The sequence below is a fragment of the Hypanus sabinus genome, chromosome 7, assembly GCF_030144855.1.
Source record: "Hypanus sabinus isolate sHypSab1 chromosome 7, sHypSab1.hap1, whole genome shotgun sequence".
Taxonomy (NCBI): domain Eukaryota; kingdom Metazoa; phylum Chordata; class Chondrichthyes; order Myliobatiformes; family Dasyatidae; genus Hypanus; species Hypanus sabinus.
This window is the reverse complement of record NC_082712.1, coordinates 170,555,726-170,580,277: the sequence shown is the minus strand read 5'-3', so window position 1 is coordinate 170,580,277 and position 24,552 is coordinate 170,555,726. Positions and strand designations below refer to the sequence as shown.

The window sequence follows — 24,552 nt, the reverse complement described above, 5'->3', positions numbered from 1 at the left end:
ATTGGTCTAGTTAATTTAACTTACTGGTGTGAACTTCATGAAGCATGGTAGGAATATGCCACTTTTAAATTATCCTCTAAAATTGAAATGAAAAAAATTATTAACCTCGGCTTCAATGTATAGTTTCCAGAATCTGCCAGAACTTGGGAACTGTGTGACAAGTCGCTCATAGGTCTTCCGCGCTTTGTCTATTGGTTGGTTCTAAAAGTAAAAACCATCAAAAAGGTTTACAGCATTTAAAATGTAAAAATCCCTTGATGTTTTATACCCCAATCTTAGTAAGAGGCAATTTCCACAACTGCTTTAAAATCATATGTGCATTTTTCTTGAACTGTATAAGAAGCAAACATAACCCTATGTCACTAAACCTGTGCCTCTCGTATGAGAATGCTCCAAGCATCAAGGTCATATGGATTTTCTTCTAATTTCTTTTCTGCCTTCTTCACTTTTTCTGGGACATACTCTGCAGCCTGTGGAGAAAGAGCATAAGCTTACATCACCATTTGTAGTATCTGTAATACCTGTTTTATAGATTTCAAAATATTATCAAGTTACACTAATATCTTTAAAATGAGCTATTGTAGAATTAAACATACAAATGTCATCTCTATAGTTAAGCAAGCCACACAGCTCAACAACATTCTTGTACAAGAAAACACTAGATTCTAACATACCACCTTATCAGTTGTTTAAGAATATGGACAGATAAGCAGTCTGATCAGAAGTATATTGCTTTCCTTATACATAGATTTGAACAAAACTCACCAGTGCCTTTACAATGAAAATTGGAACTAAATAAAGCACAATACCATTTTAAAACTGTTAAATTTTTACATAAATCAACTATTATTGCGAGGCACTTTCATAGCTTAAGACTGCCAGCACTAATATGTGAGCAATGAATCATTCAGAACCACAATGTTTATCAGTGAGGTCTCAAAGGAGATGTGAATAGGAAGGAATTGGGAAACACGTTAATGAATATGCAGACCCTGTTTAAGTATGAGCATGCATGAATTCACTAAGTTTGGGTTCATTTAAGTAGAGATACTAGGACCTTTAAGGGGCACATAATACATGTACAGGTACACAGCTAACGAGGCAATACAGTCGGCCCTCCTTTTCCGCAGGGGATTGGTCCCGGTACCCCGCGCAGATACCAAAAATCGCGGATGCTCAAGTCCCTTATCCAACCCGTCACAACCTGGTGAACCTTAGGACACAGCGGAACCCCAGACCTTATTTAACCTGTCTCAATGCAGTGGACATTAGGACCCAGAGCTCTGAATGCGCAGTGTTTCTGTTCACAAAAATAATCACAATTGAAAATAAAATGGAAATAATAAAGCGATTGGTCATTGGAAAAGCGTTAGGCTACGTCGGTCAACGATCTGAACAACTTTAAAGGATAAAGTGAGAAAGGCTCTGCCCCGATGAGAACTATAATTATTACTAAGCAACACAGTGGTTTAATTATTGGGTTTTCGGGTTTTGAGATTTTGATCCTCCACATCAACTCGGCACGGTGGAGAGCGCACTAGGGAGCAATCTGTCTCGAGTCCCGAGAACTTCCATCCCAAGCCCAGCGCTGAAACGTACGTTCTTAAATGTTTTATATGCATAGAAAGGTAAAATATATACTATATACTCAGACAAACTGATGCTAAATAATACCGGATGTACCTGTTTCGACTTACTTAGTAAGAGAACTTTCGATTTTTTTTCGATCCTGATGCACGATAACCCACATCCTCCCGTATACTTTAAATCATCTCTAGATTACTTATAATACCTAATACAATGTAAATGCTAAGGAAACTGGTTGTTATACTGCATTGTTTAGGGAATAATGACAAGAAAAAAAAGTCTTGTGCTCGAACAACAAGTGATGGAAAAGCACTTCCGTGTTTTTGCGGTTGGCTAAATTCGCGCATGCGGAATCCGCGGATAAGGAGGGCCGACTGTACATGCAAATTTTAAATTAATGTCAAATAGTACAAGGGATTATTCTTTATTTTGGAGCTGGATTACAAAAGGTCAGAACTTTGTTAATACTCCTTTTAAAGCAAAGGATTCAATTGTGGACATTGCACCATGATTGCAAAACTGAAGGTATATCAGGATTCAGGTGTTTAAAAAAAAGTATGTACTTTTTCTGGGAAAGCTTCAAGTGCATAATCTTAAAATTTTTAAAGTTGACCATTCAGGAGAGAAATCAGCAGAGAGATTGGAGAGCAATAATCCCAAAACACTTGGGAATCTCTCAATCTCAAGATTAATTTTTGTTCTTTATAAAGGCATACAGTGATAAAGAATAAAGATGGCAGAATGAGATTGATACACAAGCTATGATCCAAGGGAATGGTAGAAAAGGTAAGGGAAATTCCAAAAGCACCTCATAGTGAGAGCAAGCAGATAGATAATATGACAAATTCGCTCTATTTGTGGTAACTCCACAGCTATTTGCATCCACTTATGGCAATATACACAACCATCTCTCATTCTTATTGTGGTAATGGGGGAAAAGAAACATGTATAAGTAAAAAAAAATCCTGAAGTAAAATATTTTAAGAACACGTGAAATGTACAGCTAGTTCAGATCACAACTACAGGTGTTCCCCATTTTTCGAACGTTTGCTTTACGTCAACTTGCTGTTACGAAGACCTATATTAGTTACCTGTTTCCGCTAACAGAAGGTGCTTTCACAGTTAAAAAAAAAGGCAGCATGTACCGAGCAGTCAAGCTCCTCCCCTGGAACTATATTCTGGCCACCTTTGCTTAAACACGTGCCTGTGAGCACCTATGCTTTATGTCAATTTATTTTGTGCATCCGTTAGCAAGGTGAGTTCTAAGGTATTGGAAAAGCCTAAAAGAGCACGCAAGGGTGTTACACATAGCATAAAACTAGACATAATTAAGCGTTTCGATCGTGGTGAACAAAGTAAGGACATAGTGAGTTTGGCTAAGGGTTTGTGTAAGTTGATGAAGATGATGTTGAAGTGGTTTTGGCATCTGAGAGATGAAGAGCTGATGAAGAGGAAAGGATAACTGAAACCGAACACAGTAGCAAACGGCCCGAAAGTGAAGACATCCAGGAACTGAACAGAAAGCAAATGCGTGAGATTTACGCTGCCATTGACAATGCTGCAATGATTGCAGAAAAGTATGACTTTAATTTTGAAAGGGTGGATAGGTTTAGGACAAATTTGCAGGATGGTTTAAGTGCTTACAAAGAACTGTACGATAGAAAACTGTGCGAGGCTAAGCAGTCAAGCATACTGTCGTTTTTTAAGTCTTCCACATCAGATGACGAAACTCGACCTTCGACATCGAGGCAAGCATAGGTGGTGTCCTGCCTGCCCTGATGGAAACAGACAACAATGGATACCCCAGTCTCCTCTACCTCCCACCACCCCAACCTCCATCGACGCAGCCTAACACACCATCATCAGTGCTCTCACTGTCTTCCCGATTCTGGTAAGTGAAACTACACTGTACATACATTATTTCTACTTTATATAGGCTGTGTATTTTTATGTGTTATTTGTTAGCTTCATAGCTTAAAGGTTACTGGAAAGAGTGCTTCTGCTGGAAGCGCTTTATGCCGTGTGTTTCTGCCAGGAGCACTTGCGTGTGTTTCTGCTGTGAGTGCCGTCGACAGCGTTTGTGTGAGATTTTCACTGCGGTGGACAGTGCTGCAATAATTGTAGAAAAGTATTATAGGCTGTGTATTTATCAGATCATTCCTGCTTTTACTGTATGTTACCATTATTTTAGGATTTGTGTTATTTGGCATGATTTGGTAGGTTATTTTTTGGGTATGTGAACGCTCACAAATTTTTTCCCATATAAATAAATGGTAATTGCATCTTCACTTTACGACATTCTAGTGTACCAACCGTTCCTTAGGAACGCTCTACCTTCGAATAGCAAGGTAAACCTGTACTTTAAAAACAAGTCACAATGGAAATTACTTCTGAAGATTGATGGTATTTAGGGTCTTAAGCACATCCCAGATTCCAAAGTCATGATGTGCCTCTGTAATTATTTATGGTAATCCAAACTATACGGCAACACACTAACCAGAACTGTGGGAAATGTCTGATACTAGTAGATCAAAGTGCCACTTTTATTCCTTTTTCAGAGTCATTATGCACTCTGTGCCACTAAATGCAAGTTTGTTACACAGACGATCACGTTCAGATGGAACAAGCTGCCATAGGAAGTGTAGAGACAGATACAACAATTAAAAGGCATTTGGATAATCTGGGTACAGGCAAAACCTTCCCTCCATGCTTTTGTTGCACAAAAATACATGCGTCACTTTTTTTTGTAGGGTGCTGCAAAGGTTGAATAAAAATTGGAAAAGTAGAATGTTGCTTAATAGAGACTACAGAAGGATATTTACTTTTCTTCCTCCTCACTACCCCTTCTCCCATTGAATTCGGTAAGAGTATATTTCTATAACCTGTAGAGACAATGCAGGGGGAACCCATTCTTGGACAGGAAAGTAGAGGGATAGGAGTTTAATGTAGGCAAATGGTTTCACTAGCAAATGGGATACCTGTTAAAATGCAATATAGTTGACATGGACAAGATGGGCCAAAACAGCAGGCTTCTGTGTGGTACAACTCGATAATTATTCTTGCTTTGTCACTCCCTTCTCCCCAAATTACTTCAGCCACACACCAAAGATGTGGTTAAATCTGAACATCAGTAACTATTAAGTCTAATTATAGTTTTAACAAGCTTCAGCATTCAGGTCTGGAGACCAGAAGGCTTACAGCTCAGCCAAGGCCAACCTGAGGAGGGGAATCTCTCAGGCTAAACACACATACAAACAGAGGATTGAGAAGCATTTCAACTCCTCAGACCCCCGGCACATGTGGCACAGCATACAGATTATTACAGACTTCAAACCACCTAGTACTGTGCCCCTTTCCAGCTCTGCTTCCCTCCCTGATGAGCTCAATTATTTTTATACTCACCTTGACCGGGGGAATAAGGATGTCACCCTCAAAGCAGATCTCCCACCTGGTGAACTGCCTCTCTCACTTTCCACCTCCGATGTTTGCATTACCCTGAGCAGGGTGAATACAAGGAAGGCAGCTGGTCCGAATGAAATACCTGGCTGTGTGCTCAGAGTCTGTGCAGGGCAGTTGGCCAGGGTCTTCATGGACATTTTCAATCTGTCCTTGGCCCAGGCAGTTGTCCCCACAAGTTTCAAGATTGCCACCATCATGCCAGTGCCGATGCATTCCACTGCCATGGGCCTGAATGACTTCCACCCAGTTGCACTCATCCCCATCACTGCAAAGTGCTTTGAGAGATCGGTTCCATCACATCTGAAATCCTGTCTGCCCACTACCCTGGAGCCCCATCAATTTGCCTATATCACCAACAGGTCTTCAGAGGACACCACCTCCACGGTACTTAATTCTGCCCTGACCCACCTGGACAGCCCCAACTCTTATGTCAGAATGCTGTTCATTGATTTTAGTTCAGCATTCAATATTGTGATCCCCTCCAAGCTGATCGCTAAACTTTGTCAGCTTGGTATCAGCTTATCCCTTGGCAATTGGACCTTAGACTTTCTAACTAACAGACCACAATCTTAAGTTAGACAACCTCCCCTCCTCCACTCTCACCCTGAACACTGGCATGCCTCAAGGCTGTGTGCTGAGCCCTCTTCTGTACTCCCTTTTCACCTATGACTGCGTTCCTTGGTACATGGTTCTAACTCCATAATCAAGCTTGCAGACAACACCATGCTGGTTGGCCTGATCAGAGGGGATGACAAAACGGCCTACAGGAATGAGGTCCAGCACCGATAACAACCTGGCCCTTAACACCCAGAAGACCCAGGAGATTATTATGGACTTCAGACACGTTAAGTGCCACATTCATGCCCCCATCTACATCAACGGCGCTGTCGTGGAGAGTGTATCAAGCTTCAAATTCCTTGGTGTCCATATTTCCAATAATCTCACCTGGTCCCTAAACTCCTCCATCCTGATCAAAAAGGTGCAACAGCACCTTTATTTCCTGCAGAGCATCAAGAAAGCTCACCTCTGTCCCAGGATACCGACAGACCTTTACCACTGTACCATTGGGAGCATACTCACCAACTGCATCTCAGTGTAGTATGGCAACTGTCCTGTATGGGACCGCAAAGCTCTCCAGTGGGTGGTGAAAACTGCCCAGTGGATTATTGGCACCCAATTGCCCACCATTGAGAACATCTACCATAAATGCTGCCTGGGAAGGGCAAAAAGCATCATCAAGGATGCATCTCACCCTAACCATGGACTTTTTACTCTCCTCCCATCCGGTAGGCACTACAGGAGCCTCCGCTCCCGCACCAGCAGGCACAGGAAGAGCTTCGTCCCTGAGGCTGTGACCCAGCTGAACCTCATAGCACAGTGCTAAGCAGTATTGCATCCATATTGGACTGTCACAGTACTTTTATATTTGTATGCTGTAGCACTTACCTTTTATTCACAGTTATTTTGTAAAGAATTCTATTCTTTTGCACTTCTGGTTAGATGCTAAATTGCATTTCATTGGCTTTGTATCTGTACTCAGCACAATGACAATAAAGTTGAATCTAATCTAACAAATACAAAGTCATGAAATATAATTCTACACATTCTCATGGCAACAAAACACAATATCATCACCCAAAGCTCCCCAATGGCATTATTCATATGCTTGAGATTTATAGTAATGATCAGATTGGGTGTAAAGTTTTAGTAAGGTTTTAATTTTAACTCTAACAGATCTCTACATTTTCCATTCTTGAAGAGTATCACAATTAAACTATGTGCAATGCATATAGTTGATTTATAGTGGTTCCAAAGTAAAGTGCAAAGTACTTTATCACACCAGAGGTTAATTTCTTTGCTGACTCCCCTAGGTTTTAAACTCATTGGTGGGATGCCGATTACCAAGGTATTAAAGAAAAGTTTGAAAGCAATTTTGCAGAATTTATTAAAAAAAAGCATTGACAACAAGTACCCAAAAGTGACTAGCATTAAGGAATTTCAAAGAAAAAGCTTGGACAAGGAGTGGCTCAGGGATTTGCACTGTGACTTCAAATACATGCACTCTATATCAATAGTTTAGAAGGCTGAATGCACAGAGACCAAAACCTACAGACAACAGTCCTACAGAGCACCCTACAATTATCTGATATTAGAAACTAGATAGGCAGGTTGAAGATTCTTGAGGTTTTCTAGAATAGGTTCAGAAGAGGGTTTGAAGAAGCAACTGACAATTAAGCAAGCCTGAAAATCACAAGTGATTGCAGCTTCTTTGCTTATTCTACAGCTGAAGAATTGGGAAGGGTCAGGAAGAGAGGTGAATGAGTAAGACCAATGAAAGCAGTATCAAATGAAAGGTGGGAAGAAAGAAGAATAGGGAATTATAGCAGAGTTCTGTCAATATGTGGGATAGAGGTCAAGAGGGCATGAACAAGCTGTATTCCTGTCCACGATTGCAAGCCTCTTTACAAATGTCCAGTGGAACTTGAAGTTCAGTCGTTAAGGACCAAAGCCTTGCTTTGATTACTCATGTATTGAATAAAAATAGAAGGTTGAATTAAAAATTTAAAAAAAAATGTAGATTAAATAGAGACTACAGAAGGATATTATAGAAGGACCTGGGTAACTTCAGACAACAAAATTGGAAAGGATAGCACAATATAGACAATACCCATATTCAGAGTAGTTGCACTTCCAGAAAACCATCCATATTGTATTTTACTATAACACAAATCCTCTCCTCTCCATTTGATGTTTTTCCCCTTATATACAAGCTTGCTTATCAGATATAAAGTGACATTACCCTCCTTAAGTCAAGTCAAGTCACTTTTATTGTCATTCTGACCATAACTGCTGGTACAGTACATAGTAAAAATGAGATGACGTTTTTTCAGGACCATGGTGTTACATGACACAGTACAAAAACTAGACTGAACTACGTAAAAAAAACACAAAAAAAAACTACACTAGACTACAGACCTACCCAGGACTGCTTAAAGTGCACAAATCAGTGCAGGCATTACAATAAATAATAAACAATAGGGCAGTAAGGTGTCAGTCCACGCTCTGGATATTGAGGAGTCTGATAGCTTGGGGGAAGAAACTGTTACATAGTCTGGTCGTGAGAGCTCTAATGCTTTGGTGCCTTTTCCCAGACGGCAGGAGGGAGAAGAGATTGTATGAGGGGTGTGTGGGGTCCTTCATAATGCTGTTTGCATTGCGGATGCAGCGTGTAGTGTACATGTCCGTAATGGCAGAAAGAGAGACCCCGATGATCTTCTCAGCTGACCTCACTATCCGCTGCAGGGTCTTGCAATCCGAGACGGTGCAATTTCCGAACCAGGCAGTGATGCAGCTGCTCAGGATGCTCTCAATACAACCCCTGTAGAATGTGATGAGGATGGGGGTGGGAGATGGACTTTCCTCAGCCTTCGCAGAAATTAAAGACGCTGCTGGGCTTTCTTTGCTATAGAGCTGGTGTTGAGGGACCAGGTGAGATTCTCTGCCAGGTGAACACAAAGAAATTTGGTGCTCTTAACGATCTCTACCGAGGAGCCGTCGCTGTTCAGTGGGGAGTGGACGCTCCGTTCCCTCCTGAAGTCAACAGCCATCTCTTTTGTTTTGTTCACATTCAGAGACAAGTTGTTGGCTCTGCACCAGTCCGTTAGCCGCTGCACCTCCTCTCTGTAAGCTGACATCATTCTTGCTGATGAGGACCACCACTGCCGTATCACTGGTGAACTTGATGATGTGGCTCGAGCTGTGTTGCAGCACAGTCATGGATCAGCAGAGTGAACAGGAGTGAACTGAGCACACAGCCCTGGGGGTGGGGGGGGGGGGGTGTGCTCAGTGTGATGGTGTTGGAGATGTTGCTCCTAATCCGGACTGACTGAGGTCTCCCAGTTGGGAAGTCTAGGATCCAGTTACAGAAGGAGGAGTTCAGGCCCAGTAGGCTCAGCTTTCCACTCAGTTTCTGAGGGATGATTGTGTTGAATGCTGAAGTCTACGAACAGCATTCGAACATTATGCGCCTTTTTCATCCAGGTGGGTTAGGGCCAGGTAGAGGCTGATGGCAATGGTGTTGTCTGTTGAGCAATCGGGACGGCACGCAACTGCAGAGGGTCCAGATATGCCTCATGACGAGCCTCTCGAAACACTTCATGATGATGGATGTGGGTGCAATGGGACAGTAGTCATTTAGGCAGGACACTCAAGACTTCTTCAGCACGGGGACGATGGTAGTGGCCTTGAAGCACGTTGGAACATTGGCACTGCTCAGGGAGATGTTGAAGATGTCAGTGAGAACATCTCCTACCTGGTCTGCACATCCTCTGAGCACTCTACCAGGAATGTTGTCTAGTCCGGCAGCCTTCCGTGGGTTGACCCTGCACAGGGTTCTTCTCACATTGGCCATGGTGAGACACAGCACCTGGTCATTTGTAGGAGGGGTGGACTTCCTCGCCGCCACATCATTTTCTCCCTCAAAACGGGTGTAGAAGTTATTCCGCGCATCTGGGAGCGAGGCATCACCCGCAGTCAGGTGATGTTGTCCTGTAATTGGTGATGTCCTGGATGCCCTTCCACATGCGCCACATGTCGTCGCTGTCCTGAAAGTGGCTATGGGTTTGCTGAGTGTGTGCACGCTTTGCCCTTCTGATGGCCCGGGACAGTTCGGCCCGTGCTGTTGTTAGGGCTGCCTTGTCACCTGCTCTGAATGTGGAGCCACGGGTCCTCAGCAGTGCACGCATCTCCGCGGTCATCTATGGCTTCTGGTTAGCGTGTATAGTGATTAAAATGCTGAAGCCAATATTTGACAGGGACAGAGGGGTGGTTTGCAATGCAAGCAAATTTGTCAATTTAATATTCTGGCTATAAGATTTGTATACATTAGCATGTCAATTAGATTGGGAGAAACAGCCAAGTTCCACCTTTGCTGTGCCCTCACCACTCCAAGGACATCAACAGATGCTGCCGCACTCTTCATCTGCAAGGCTTGTGTAGGAGCAGGAGTGGAGATACTAGGGCAAGCAATGGGACTTGAGAATCAAGCTTCAGGAGAGAATGGTGGTACAGAAGGAATTTAAAGGGGCAACAGATTATAGTGTGCTGATTCGTGGAAGTGCATTAAAGACCTAGAAGTTACTTAAGATTATACAGCTGGTCTACGAGCTGCCTATAACTTTTGCAGCTCCCCATAATGCAGATGGTTGATTCTTCTATTGTGCTTATTCCCCACTACACCACCCCCAAACGTAAATTCAACAAGGATAAATTTTCACAACATAGGAGTTGCCTGCAGAATGCTACTGCTCCTGAATTTTGAAGGTTCGCCTTTGAGTGTGACAGGTTCTCCCATTTCCTTCCCAATGACATGCTGGTACATTAACGGACTACTAAAATTATCCCATCAATATAATCTTGTGGCAAAGAACCAAACTGGAGATGATATATACAAGAGATTAAGTTATTCTGTGAAATTTGGGGTGAGAAAGAAAGATAGGATTGCACTAACGTATTTATATCATAATAAATGTTACGCTAACATTTAGATACAACAATTAGCAAGCATAATGAATTTTTACTATTACTCAGATAAAAGTAGTTTTAAAAGTACCAGTAGCTAAATTTCTTATGAGGAACAGATAGAGCAGACCATATTTCTCCTACTTGGGGATTCTAGAACTAAGAGGAATCCAGAACAAGTGATTTGTAGGCTTGAGAAATAAAAAAGGTATTTCTAATCTTGGAGTTGAAAATCTTTGTAATTCTATACATCTGAGACCTATGGAGGCAAGTCACTGAACATACTCAAGGCCAGAATTTTTGGTTCATAGGGGAGTCAGTAATACATATAGTGGAGCCCTGATCAATCATAATCCCATCGAATATTGGAAGTGGTAGGCTCAAAGGGCTTAAATGGCTTACCACAACTTTTGTTTTCACTGTACTCAAAACATACTAACTGCTTTAAGAGACTTCTTTATGTGCCCAAACTAGAATGCTACAATTTTGAATTGACCAGAGAGGTTACAAAACAAATTAACCACACTGCCAATATCACCAAGCAGTGATTACAATTCAAATTTCAATTTTTTGCATATTGCATATGCAAATGCATATGCATTTTGCATACAGTATCCCTATCAGTTAAACACATTAGAGTTTAGTCTAAAACCTCTATGTTGTTGTCATCCTGTACAGACTTGCTAAACTGAATGGTAATACACCTTAAAGGCAAATCATCTCACTAGAGTCATGCTTCTATAGTGTAAAAGAGGAATGCATAAACATTTCCAATTCAAAATTCCAACCCATTTCAATCCCTTGATGACACTGTTCTTCCACAACTTTGTGTTCTCCATTGGAAAACCCTTCATTCTCCACCAATTTTGGCTTTTATCTATATTTTCTTCAGCACTCTGTCTCACCATGGCTTCAGCTGCCTCAGCCCAAATCAAGAATCCCCTACCCACACTATAAATTATTGCCCCACTACCTTCAAAATCTACTTTGAAGCCTAGCAGTGAGACCTAAACTTGTAGCCATCTACCAACATTTTTTCCAAGTCACTGCGAAGTACCACGTCAGTACTTTTGTTTTGACAAATACCCAAAAGCAATTAGGTTAAACTCAAATGGTATGAAAAGAATCAACATAAAAGTTCACCAGTCAACTCCCAGTAAAGCATCATTCACCCAACAGAGTAACACATCAACTCTGCCACTCTGACCATGCCAGCGTGAGAGCATTTGCAGTTTTCTATGCTCAAAATACCAAATCTTTTCATTAGTGTTAACACAGTGCACAAGTAAGAACTCTGGCCAGTAACTTGTTTTGACAATGATTCTACTGAAGATAATTATACCAAGAATGACAAAAAAAAAATTTAAGGGCTATCATAAAATTTAAAGGATTGTACAGCACCTTAGTGTGAAGTATAAAATATAAAAAGCAAGCAAATTCACACAGGAATTTGAAACTCTAAATGTACAGGATTTAATTAAAATTACAAATGTTTTCAGTTTATATCTCCAATAAAAAAGTTTTGTAATAATATAAATTTAAGTGCATGTGATTAACACTAAAAATATTCTGCACTTGAAAAAAATTTAGTCATTTTTTAAAGCAGCTGCAATCTGAATTCTTCACATTTTATATAGTTACCATTTAAAATACAAAGTTTTATACTATCCCATCATTATGAAATAGTCGACTCTACCTATACATTGTGACATGGGGTCTAATTAGCACAATTTTCTGCAACACTTCGAAGCTCAAATTAAAAACCTACAAAAGTACTCTTGAATTTCAACACAAATATTTGTGTCAGCCAACATTTCCTTTAAAATCACATACTTCAACAATTTTTACTCATTAACATCCTAATTGCCCAACAGCAAAATTAAAAGTCTGATTTGGTACATTCTTCTGAAGAGTATATCCAGTAAAACTTTGAGATGACTACTCTAATCACGCTCAAATCAGCAGCTCTGGAATGAATTATTAAAGAATACATGCTTGTACTTTACAAAAGATAGAATCATGCATTGGAATTCCCCATTAGCAAAATCAGGGAATCTAATCCAAGTAGACTTCACTGGCACATTAGTTACTCCTGTCAACCATAGAATATCCAGATAGCACAAGTTCCATGAAAAATGTACCACAGGAATTATAAACAACTTCAGATAAGCTAATTGTTATAAATATTGCAATTTTAATGCAGTTAACATTGCAATATTTAAGATATTGTAAATTCAATAAATAATGCCATTAGAAGGACAAAATAGAAGGTAACACAGGGCTCAAATAAGAATACAAATATAAATTGTAGGATTTAAAAACTCAACTAGTCTTCTCATAAAAGCAGTGCAGGATTAAAAAGCAAAAATGGATGCTATAGGCAGGAATGGAAACAAGAAATCATGGCTGCCCATATCACCAATGTATATGATTAAGATCAAAGATAGGATCTCCAGCATGACATGAAACAAAGTTAATCCCACTGGAATGAAACATGTGAAAATCACAGATCACAAGTAAAATGTTTCATGATCAGCTTCATGGAGCTGGTGTTCAAAACTACATTGAGGGTTGTTGGCAATAGAAAACCAATTTCAGGATTGAAACAGCAATAGGAGAAGAAGCAGAAAGAGACATTTTGAATTTCAAGGGAATGGAAATAAAACTGATTATCAGGGCAGAGGGTCAAAGAATTCCAGTAAAGACACCATTAAGAGTTTTAATAGGGCCAGAAAATTAAGTTGTATGGTGGAGGAATCCTTGCATCAACAGATTGCCAGTCTGGGAAAACAAGCATGCACCAGATACAGGATGACTTACTGCTCTTTTCCAGAAACTGATGAGTGCTTCAGATCTTGAGGAAACCCTGCACTTAATGAGTAACCCACCTGTCACCAGCATCAAGGAAGTCGGTATTAAATCCATAAATGAACATTACTTCTTACTCAAACATTATGAACAACAATAATCCTTCACAAAGATCTGCTGGTTGAATTACGCGACCTCAGCTTGCTGAGGGAAACGGATGGGTCTAGGTTCCTCGGACTCGCCTGATGCTGGTAGTCGGAGATGGAGACATCGCAAGCGATGTGCGAGGAAGTGGAAGCCAGGCAAGCGGGCAGGGGTCCGTGCCAGGCAAAAAGCAAACCTTAGCCGTCTGGCTCTCCCGTCCATTCTGTTCTCCAATGTCTCCCTGGACAATAAATTGGACTACATCCGACTCCAACGAAATACTCGGCGGGAGTACAGAGTCTGTGTGCGTACGTCTTTACAGAGACATGGCTTACTGATGGAATTTCTGACACTGCCACTCAGCTAGACAGGCTCGCCTTGTTTTGAGCAGACAGGGATGCAGCTCTCTCCGGTAAAAGTTGCAGCGGTGGTGTGTGTATTTACATCAACACCAAATGGTGTAAGAACTCTGTGCTGGTTTCCAGACACTGCTCATCGCAAGTGGAGTTTGTGGCTGTTAGATGCAGACCATTTTACTTGCCATGGGAATTCACCTGTTTATATATTCGGTGCCTACATTCCCCCAGTGCTAATGCTAAGGAGGGGCTCTGTGAACTGTATGGGGCTATTAGCGAAATGCAGAATGCACACCCTGATGGACTGTTTATTGTCACTGGTGATTTTAACCACATGAACCTTAAGTCAGTGCTCCCCAAATTCCATCAGTATGTGGACTTTGTAACGAGGGGGGAAGAATGCATTGGACCTTGTTTACACAAACATCCCCGATTCGTACCGGACAGAGCCCCGCCCCAACCTCAGTTTCTCAGACATCTCCGTCATGCTAATCCCAACAGACTGCTCGTCAGGCGCTCTAGACCAGTTCAGAAGCAGGTGAAAACCTGGCCAGCAAGAGCCATCTCTGCTCTTCAAGACTGCTTTCAGCATACTGACTGGCACATGTTCAGGGAGGCTGCAACCGATGACGACTCTACCAACTTAGAGGAGTACACAGCATCAGTGACCAGCTACATCAGAAAGTGCATTGATAATGTTACTCTGTCAAAGACCATCACTATACGCACTAACCAGAAGCCATGGATGACCGCAAAGGTGCATGTGCTGCTGAGGACCCGTGACTCCGCCTTCAGAGGGGCAAAGCGTGCACATGCCCAGTGAATCCACGTTCACTTCCAGGACAGCGGCGATACACAGCGCATGCGGAAGGGCATCCAGGACATCACCACCTGACTGTGCAGGGGATGCCTCCCTCCCAGATGTGCTGAATAACTTCTATGCCCATTTTGAGGCAGGAAATGACATGGCAGCAAGGAAGTCCACCCCTCCTACAAATGACCAGGTGCTGTTCCTCACCGTGGCCGATGAGAGAAGAACCCTGTGAAGGGTCAACCTATGGAAGGCTGCTGGACCAGCCAACATTCCAGGTAGAGTGGTCAGAGGATGTGCAGACCAGCTTGCAGATGTTCTCACTGACATCTTCAACATCTCCCTGAGCAGCACCACCGTTCCAATGTGCTTCAAGGCCGCCACCATCGTCCCCGTGCTGAAGAAGTCTTCAGTGCCCTGCCTAAATGACTACCGTCCTGTTGCACTCACATCCATCATCATGAAGTGTTTTGAGAGGCTCGTCATGAGGCATAGCAAGACCCTGCTGCCCCCCTCACTGGATCCCCTGCAGTTTGCGTACTGTCCCAACCGCTCAAAAGACGACACCATTGCCATCACCCTCCACCTGGCCCAAACCCACCTGGCTGAAAAAGACACATACGTTCGGATGCTGTTCATAGACTTCAGTTCAGCATTCAACACAATCATCCCTCAGAAACTGATCGGAAAGCTGAGCCTACTGGGCCTGAACACCTCCCTCTGCAACTGGATCCTAGACTACCTGACTGGGAGACCTCAGTCAGCCCGGATCAGGAGCAACATCTCCAACACCATCACACTGAGCACAGGGGCCCCCCCAGGGCTGCGTGCTCAGCCCACTGCTATTCACTCTGCTGATCCACGACTATGCTGCAACACACAGCTTGAACCACATCAAGTTCTCCAATGACACGACTGTGGTGGTTCTCATCAGCAAGAATGACAAGTCAGCTTACAGGGAGGAGGTGCAGCGGCTAACGGACTGGCGCAGAGCCAACAACTTGTCTCTGAATGTGAACAAAAGAGATGGTTGTTGTCTTCAGGAGGGCACGAAGGGACCACTCCCCACTGAACATCGACAGCTCCTCGGTAGAGATCATTAAGAGCACCAAATTTCTTGGTGTTCACCCGGTGGAGAATCTCACCTGGTCCCTCAACACAAGCTCTATAGCAAAGAAAGCCCAGCAGCGTCTCTACTTTCTGCAAGGCTGAGGAAAGTCCACCTCCAACCCTCATCACATTCTTCAGGGGTTGTATTGAGAGCATCCTGAGCAGCTGCATCACTGCTCGGTTTGGAAATTGCACCATCTCAGATCGCAAGACCCTGTACTGGATAGTGAGGTCAGCTGAGACGATCATCAGGGTCTCTCTTCCTGCCATTACGGACATCTACACTAAACGCTGCATCCACAAAGCAAACACCAATACGAAGGACCCCACACAACCCTCATATAATCTCTTCTCCCTCCTGCCGTCTGGGAAAAGGCACCGAAGCATTCCGGTTCTCACAACCAGAGTATGTAACAGTTTCTTCCCCCAAGCTATCAGACTCCTCAATACGCAGCACCTGGCCTGACACCTTGCCCTATTGTCTTGTTTACTATTTATTGTAATGCCTGCACTGTTTTGTGCACTTTATGCAGTCCTGGGTAGGTCTGTAGTCTAGTGTAGTTGTGTGTGTGTGGTTTTTTTTTTATGTAGTTCAGCCTAGTTTTTGTACTGTGTCATGTAACACCATGGTCCTGAAAAAAACATTGTCTCATTTTTACTAAGTACTGTACCAGCAGTTATGGTCGAAATAACAATAAAAGTGACTTGACTTGAACATAATATATCCAACCTACTAGTCCACATAAGCACAAGCACCTATTCTGACAAAATTACAAGAAAACTTAAAACTGGCAAATTGTTTTCATTAGTGGGTTTCCGTGGCACCCAACCTTGCATAGAAATGAGTCAGTAAATCACCATTCCAAATATCAAAATCTATGCTCTCATCTGGAGGAATTATTGCACTTTTGGAGTTGTTTTGTTGAATTCCATTTATTTTCATCTATTTCCATTTTCCTTTAGACTCCTTTCTCATCTTGGACAAACAATATATTGATTGTGTTAAATGAATTCCTTGCATTTTACATTATTGCATCTGCCAATATCATCTTCCTATCAGCCACCTAAAAATCTATTTCCACTCCAGTTTTGTGGATTTGGATAGATAATCATGAGAACTGTGTACTTTCCCACAAATTGAGCAGGTAGGCAGTTTGTGACATGGTCTGCTCTTTTTATTGCTTATACAAGCTTGTTTCCCATGAATGGCACCCACTATTTAGAGGAGTTTGGCTCAGAAATATTTGAGTCAATGGTGATGTTGAATTTTTCCAGCTCAACTTTTAATATTTTCCTGTATCTATAAACGATCTCTTCCCAATCTCTGACCTCTAAAAGTAGCAATCAATACTGGGGTCTGTGGCTAGGAAAAAGAACACCAAGTATGTTCTGTTGCTATTTGGAAGACTGCAAGATCCAGCTTTCTTGTTGATTCAAGTTCAAGAGGGTAGAGTTCTCTGTTTAACTTTAGCAAACACTTTTGACACTAGTAACTCAGTTAGGGAATTCTACTCCTCTGTTCCATCAAAATGAAACAACATTGTTCATTATAGTGGGTTTCAAGATAACTTCCAGGCAGTTCTCGTCTTTCCTGGCTCTTGAACCAGAGGGGATAATTTCACTCAACTGTTCCCATAACTTATGGACCACTTTCAAGGACTCATCTCATGATCTTGATATTTATTGCTTAATTATTACTTTTTTATATTTGCCGTTTGTTATCTTTTGCACATGGGTTGTTTGTCCATCTTGCAGTTTTTCCTTGATAGAATTGTTTCTTTGTAGTTACTGTGAATGCCCACAAGAAAGTGAATCTAGTATATGATGACATATGTACAGTAGATAACGGTTAACTGGACCATTGATTAATTAAGACAGCCACTTATTGGTACAACCCTTAAAGAAAAGCTAATTAAGAAAATACCACACACAAAATACTGGAGGAGCACAGCAGATCAGGCAGCATTTATGGAAATGAATAAAAAGTTGATGATCTGGGCCAGAACAATTCTTCAGGACTGAAAGGAGGAAGACGCCAGAATAAAAAGGTGGGGGGAGGGAAAGGAGGATTGCTAGAAGGTGATAGGTGAAGCCAAGTGGGTGGGAAAAGTCAAGGACTATAGAAGGAATCTTGATAGGAGGACCATAGAAGAAAGGGAAGTAGGAGGGGAACCAGCGGGAAATAATAATGGATGAGTAGTAGTAAAAGACCAGAGTGGGGAAAAGAAAAAGGGAGGAGAAAGGAAATTTTTGGGATACCCTTCATTAATTGGGACAGGAGACTGTTGCTAATGGGTCCCAATTAACTGGAATCCACAGTACTTTAATAATAAACTTACTTTGAACTTTCATGGAAGATTGCTCAATTCTCAGCTGTGACCCAATTAGCAGCATCTTCTCCAGTTTAAGGGACCTCTCATGAATCTTATGTATAAAATTCAAAACTGACAATATGTCTCACACAATACTAACTTCAGAAATATCAGCGATTTTGCATCTTCAGTTCTGCATCTGCCAGAATCTTCTTCCTCCTAGGCTCAAAGACCAATCCCTATTAATTTATTTTTCAGGATCTCATTGAAACCTATCAAATGTTAGAAGGCCTAGACAGAATGGAGATGTGTTGAAATGGGGGTCTAGGAGCAGAGGGCACAGCCTCAAAATAGAGGGATGGCCACTTAGAACCGATGAGGTAGAAGTGTGAGTCTGTGGAATTCATATCCATGAGCTGCCGTGGAAGCCAAATCACTGGGTATATTTAACGTGGAGGTAAATAGTCAGGGCATGAAAGGTTTCAGAGAGAAGGCAGAAGAATGGGGCTAAAGGAGGAAATGAATCAACCATGATGAAATGGTGGAGCAGACTTGATGGACCAAATAGCCTAATTCTGTTCCTATGTCTTATAGTCTTTGCCAGTTCAAACAGGAGGCAGCAAAATAGAAATCCATTGTTGGAGATACTCGCAAAATGTCTGGAGAATTCTTTCAGGAATTAGACCAAACCACAGAGGAATGGTGGCATATTTGCAAGCCAAAATAGTATGCAACCTGGAAGGAAGATGCAGAGGACAATGTTCCCATACCCCTTAAATCTTTTCCTTCTTAGTGGCAGAAGAGCCGACAAGGGAGCGATCATGTTGAGTAGTGAATGGGCAAAACAATCAAGCTTTGCCCTGTATGGTTTTCAATTTCCAAGGTTCTTGTTGGAGCTGCATTCACCATATTCCTGAATTGTGCTTTGCTGATTGAAAAAAACTATGGAGTAACCAGTGATGAATCACGACAAAAAACTGAGGTGCAAAGAGGTGTTGCACTGGATGACCCTGTGATCTCCGCCACAGAGGCCGAGAGGTTGATGTTAGGCTGTCTTTAAAGAGAGTGAACCCATGCAAGGCAGAAGGTCCCAATGGAGTACCTGCTAATACTCTGAAAACCTGTGCCAACCAACTAGCAGCAGTATTCAAGGACATTTCACTGCTAGAAGTGGAAGTTCCCACTTGCCTCAAAAAGGCAACAATTATACCAGTGCTGAAGAATAATGTGGGCTGCCTTAATGACTGTTGCCCAGTAGCACTCACATTGACAGTGATAAAGTGCTTTGAGAGGTTAGTCATGACTAGACAGAACTGTCTCAGCAAGGACCTGGACGCACTGCCATTTGCCTATCGCCATAATAGGTCAATGGCAGATGCAATCTCAATGGCTCTCCATCTGGCTTCAGACCATCTGGACAACACAAATACTCATGTCAGGATGCTGTTCATCTACTATAGCTCAGCATTTAATACCATCATTCCTACAATCCTAATTGAGAAATTGCAGAACCCGGGCCTCTGTACCTCCCTCTGCAATTGGATCCTTGACCTCGTAACTGGAAGACCACAATTTGTGCGGATTGGTGATAAAATCCCCTCCTCGCTGACCATCAAAACTGGCGCACCTCAGGGGGCGTGCTTAGCCCGCTGCTTACTTTCTCTATACATATGACTGCGTAGCTAGGCACAGCTCAAATACCATTTATAAATTTGCTGACAAAACAACCATTGTTGGTAGAATCCCAGGTGGTAACGAAAGGGTGTACAGAAGTGAGATACACCAACTAGTGGAGTGGTGCCACAGCAACAACCTGGTACTCAATGTCAGTAAGACATAAGAGCTAATTGTGGACTTCAGGAATGAACACGTACTAATCCTCAGAGTGATCAGCTTCAAGTTCCTGGGTGTCAAGATCTGAGGATCTAACTTGGTCCCAGCATTTTGATGTAGTTATAAAGGGAAGACAGCTGCTATACATCATTAGGAATTTGAAGAGATTTGGCACGTCAATACACTCAGAAACTTCTATAGCTGTACCATGGATAGCATTCCGACAGGTTCACTGTCTGGTATGGGGGGGGGGGGGGGGGTCCCCGAGGACCAAAAGCCGCAGGTTGCAAATCCAGTCAGCTCCATTTTCAGTATTAGCCTACAAAGTACCCAGCACTTCTTCAGGGAGCGTTGTCTCAGAAAAGCAGCATCCTTTACTAAGGGCTTCTAGCACTCAGGGCATACCATTTTCTCACTGTTACCATCAGGTGGAAGGTACACAAACCTGAAGGCACACACTCAGCAATTCAGGAATAGCTTCTTCCCCTCCGCCATTCAATTCCTAAATGGGCATTGAATTCTTGGACACTAGCTCACTTTTATAACAAATACTTTTATACAGTATTTGTTTTTTGGCACTTTTTAAATTTAATATATGTATACCGTAATTGGCATGTGGCCAAGTGGTTAAGACTTTGGGCTGGCAATCTGAAGGTTGTTAATTTGAGCCTCAGCTGAGGCAGCGTGAGTGACCCTGACCAAGGCACTTAACCACACACTGCTCCTGCACGTTTATAGCCCAGTGGTGGAGGTTGGTGCAGTATGGACAAGACAAGACAATTGATTTACTTGTTTGGTTATTATTTTTATTTTATTATATTTTTCTCTTCTAGATTTTGTTTTGCATTGAACTACTGCTGCTAAGTTAACAAATTTCACGTTACATGCCGGTGATAATAAACCTGATTCAGCATTTGGAGTCCCTGTGTAGGATTCCCTAAAGGTTAATTTGCAGGTCGAGTCTGTGGTGAGGAAGACAAATGCAACGTTAGCATTCATTTCAAGAGCATTAGAATATAAAAGCAAGGATGTAATGTTGAAACTTTAAAGCACTGGTGAGGCCTCACTTGGGAGTATTACGAGTAGTCTTGGGCCCCTTACCTAAGAAAGAATGTGCTGAAACTGGAGCAGGTTCAAAGGATGTTCACAAAAAAGATTCTAGGATTGAATGGCTTGTTACATGAAAAGCATTTGACTCCTCTGGGTCTGTATTCAGAAAAATGAGGGTTGACCTCATTGAAACCTAACAAATGGTGAATGACCTTGATGTGGAGAAGATGTTTCCTATGGTGGGGGAGTCTAAGACCAGAGTGCACAGCCTCAGAATAGAGGGGCATCCTTTTATAACAGAGATGAGGAGGAATTTCTTTAGCCAGAAAGTGGTGAATCTGGAATTATTTACCACAGGCAGATATGGAGGATGTATTTCCGTATACTTAAGGCAGAGGTTGATAGATTCTTGATTGGTCAGAGCATGAAGGGATACAGGGAGAAGGCAGGAGATAGGGGCTGAGAGGAAATTAGATCAGCCATGATGAAATGGCAGAGCAGACTGAATTGAATTTGACTTTATTACTTACATCCTTCATATACACGAGTAAAAATCTTTATATTATGTCTCTGTCTAAATGTGCGATTATAGTAATTTATAATAAATAATGTACAACAGGGTAGTCAATATAACAGAAATATATTTGCATCAGCATGAATTAAACAGTCTGATGGCCTGGTGGAAGAAGCTGTCCCGGAGTCCGTTTGTCCTAGCTATTATGCTACAGTACCATTTCCTGGACGGTAGCAGCTGGAACAGTTTGTGGTTGGGGTGACTCAAATCTCTGATGATCCTTCAGGCTCCTTTTACACACCTGTCTTTGTAAATATCCTGAATAGTGGAAAGTTCACATCTACAAACGTGCTGGGCTGTCCACACCACTCATTGTAGTCCTGTGATTGTGTGAAGTGCAATTCCCATACCAGGCAGTGATGAGCCAGTCAGGATGCTCTCAATCATGCCTCTACAGTAAGTTCTTAAAATTTGGGGGAGGGGGGCCACACCAAACTTTTTCCAACCATCTGAAGTGAAAGAGGTTCTGTTATGCCCTTTTCACCACACAGCCAGTATGTACAGACCATGTGAGATCCTTGGTGATGTTTATGCAGAGGGGTGAAATGGCCTAATTTTGCTCCTATACCTTATGGACATGGGATATCCTGCCTCTCAGCTGATGTTGTAGCCACTGTGTGCATGTTGAGTCAGGGCTAACCTCTATATTGATGGTGAGAGATTCAATGATAAAAGATCTTGAATTTCAAGGGTAGAAAAACCAGATTCCTTTGTTGGGAGATAATCAACATCTGGCATAACATGAATGTTACTTGCCTATGCCTGAACATTGTTTTAAGTATTGCTGTACATGCATGAAATTAACACTGCACAATAAAAAAAAACAACTTCATTTTAATAAAGTAGCCTGAAGATAAACTGTACCCTTGTCACTGCCCTGATGAAATCATGCAATGTTGTCTTAGGCTGGGTTGATTGACCACTGGTGTAAATGCAAATCCGGGGCCCCAAGCCAACATTCCCCTCTGCAAATGGATTCTTTACTTGCTCACCGATAGATTGCAATCAGTAAGGAATAGGCAGCAACGATTATTCTCAGCACTGGTGCTCCACAAGGTTCAATCAGCAGCCTGCTACTCTGCTTCCTGTACTCTCGTGACCATGTGGCCAGATTCTACTCTAACTCCATCTACAAGTTTGCAGATGTCACCACCATAGTGGTCCGTATCTTAAAATAATAAGCTGAAATACAAGCATATTGAAAGCTTAATGATATGGCATCTTGACAACAACCTTTCTCCCACTATCAGCAAAACAAAAGAACAGGACATCAACTTCAGACAAGTGATGGTACACATACTCCTGTATACATCACTGGTACAGATGGTGCGGGAGTTGAGTTTCAAGTTTGAGGAGTGAGCATCACTATAGCCTATACTGGTGCAATCACATAGACAACATGGCCAAGAAAGCTCACTAATGCTCATTCTTAAAAGACTAAATAAATTTAGCATGTACTCATTAATTCTTAATGACAGAAAGCATCTCATCTGGATACATATCAGCTTGGAACAAGAGCAACTGAGCACACAACTGTAAGGAATCGCAGAGTTGTAGACACAGACCAGATCATAGAAACCAGCTTTCCTCTCTATGTACTTATCTACCCTTCTCAATGGCTCAATAAAGCAACCAACATAATTAAAGACCCCACTCATTCTCTCTTCTCCCCCCTTCCATTAGGAAGATACAAAACCTGAAAGTACCTACCACCAAACTCAAGGACAGTTTCTACCCTGCTAAGTGTTTTTAACATACTTTTTTTTTTATACACACACATAAATGCTTTTAGTATGTGCAGATTGGTGATAACATCTCCTCCTCACTGACAATCAACACCAGTGCACCTCAGGAGCGTGTGCTTAGCTCACTGCTCTACTCTCTCCATACCCATGACTGTGTGGCTAGGCATAGCTCAAATACCATTTATAAAATTTGCTGATAATACAAACATTGTTGGTACAATCTCAGATGGTGATGAGGGGATGTACAGGAGCGAGATATGCCAACTAGTGTAGTGGTGTCACAGCAATGACCCGGCTCTCAACGTCATTAAGACAAATAAGTTGATTGTGGAGACGAAGGAACACATACCAATCCTCAGAGGGATCAGAAATGGAGAGTGAGCAGTTTCAAGTTCCTGGGTGTCAAGATCTCTGAGGATCTAACCTGCTCCCAAAACATTGAAGCAGTTACAAAGAAGGTAAGACAGCGGCTATACTTCACTAGGAGTTTGAAATGATTTGGTATGTCAACATATGCACAAAAACTTCTATAGATGTACTGTGGAGAGCATTCTGACAGGTTGTATCACTGTCTGGTATGGGGGGGGGGGAAGAAGCGCACTACTGCCCAGGACCGAAAGAAGCTGCAGAGGGTTGTAAATTTAGTCAGTTCCATCTTGGGTACTAGCCTACAAAATACCCAAGACATCTTCAAGGAGCAGTGCCTCAGAAAGGCAGCGTCCATTATCAAGAACCTCCAGCACCCAGGGCATGCCCTTTTCTCACTGTTACCATCAGGTAGGAGGTACAGAAGCCTGAAGGCACACAGCTTTTTCCCCTCTGCCATCTGATTCCTAAATGGACATTGAACCATTGCACACTAGTTCACTTTTTAAAACTGTATTATTTCTGTTTTTGTATGATTTTTAATTTATCCAATGTACATATACTGTAATTGATTTACTTTTTTCCTTCTATATTATGTACTGCATTGCACTACTGCTGCTAATAAATTTCATGACACATGCCAGTGATAATAAAGCTGATTCTGAATAGAAAGACTCCTAACTTCACAATCTAGTTCATTATGATCTTACATTTTGTTTACCTGCACTGCACTTCCTCAGTAGATAGTACACTTTAAGACTGGGTTGGTATTATAGATGCAACAGAAGCTTTTGCTGAATCTTGGTACATGTGACAATAATAAACCAATGCCAATGGGTCACTTGGCCTCTCAAGCCTGTCTCACTATTTGTCCTGA

General features: G+C 42.1%; 1 protein-coding gene across 1 annotated transcript in view; it reads right to left on the bottom strand.

Annotated features, from left to right (window-relative positions):
- Positions 1 to 24,552, bottom strand: part of cstf3 (cleavage stimulation factor, 3' pre-RNA, subunit 3) — a 106,986-nt gene that overhangs the window by 80,563 nt on the left and 1,871 nt on the right. The window contains exons 2-3 of the mRNA XM_059976096.1: positions 369 to 470; positions 106 to 201 (exon numbers count right to left, since the gene is read on the bottom strand). Of these exons, the coding sequence (XP_059832079.1) occupies positions 106 to 201; positions 369 to 470 (198 nt within the window). The remainder of the gene's footprint in view (positions 1 to 105; positions 202 to 368; positions 471 to 24,552) is intronic.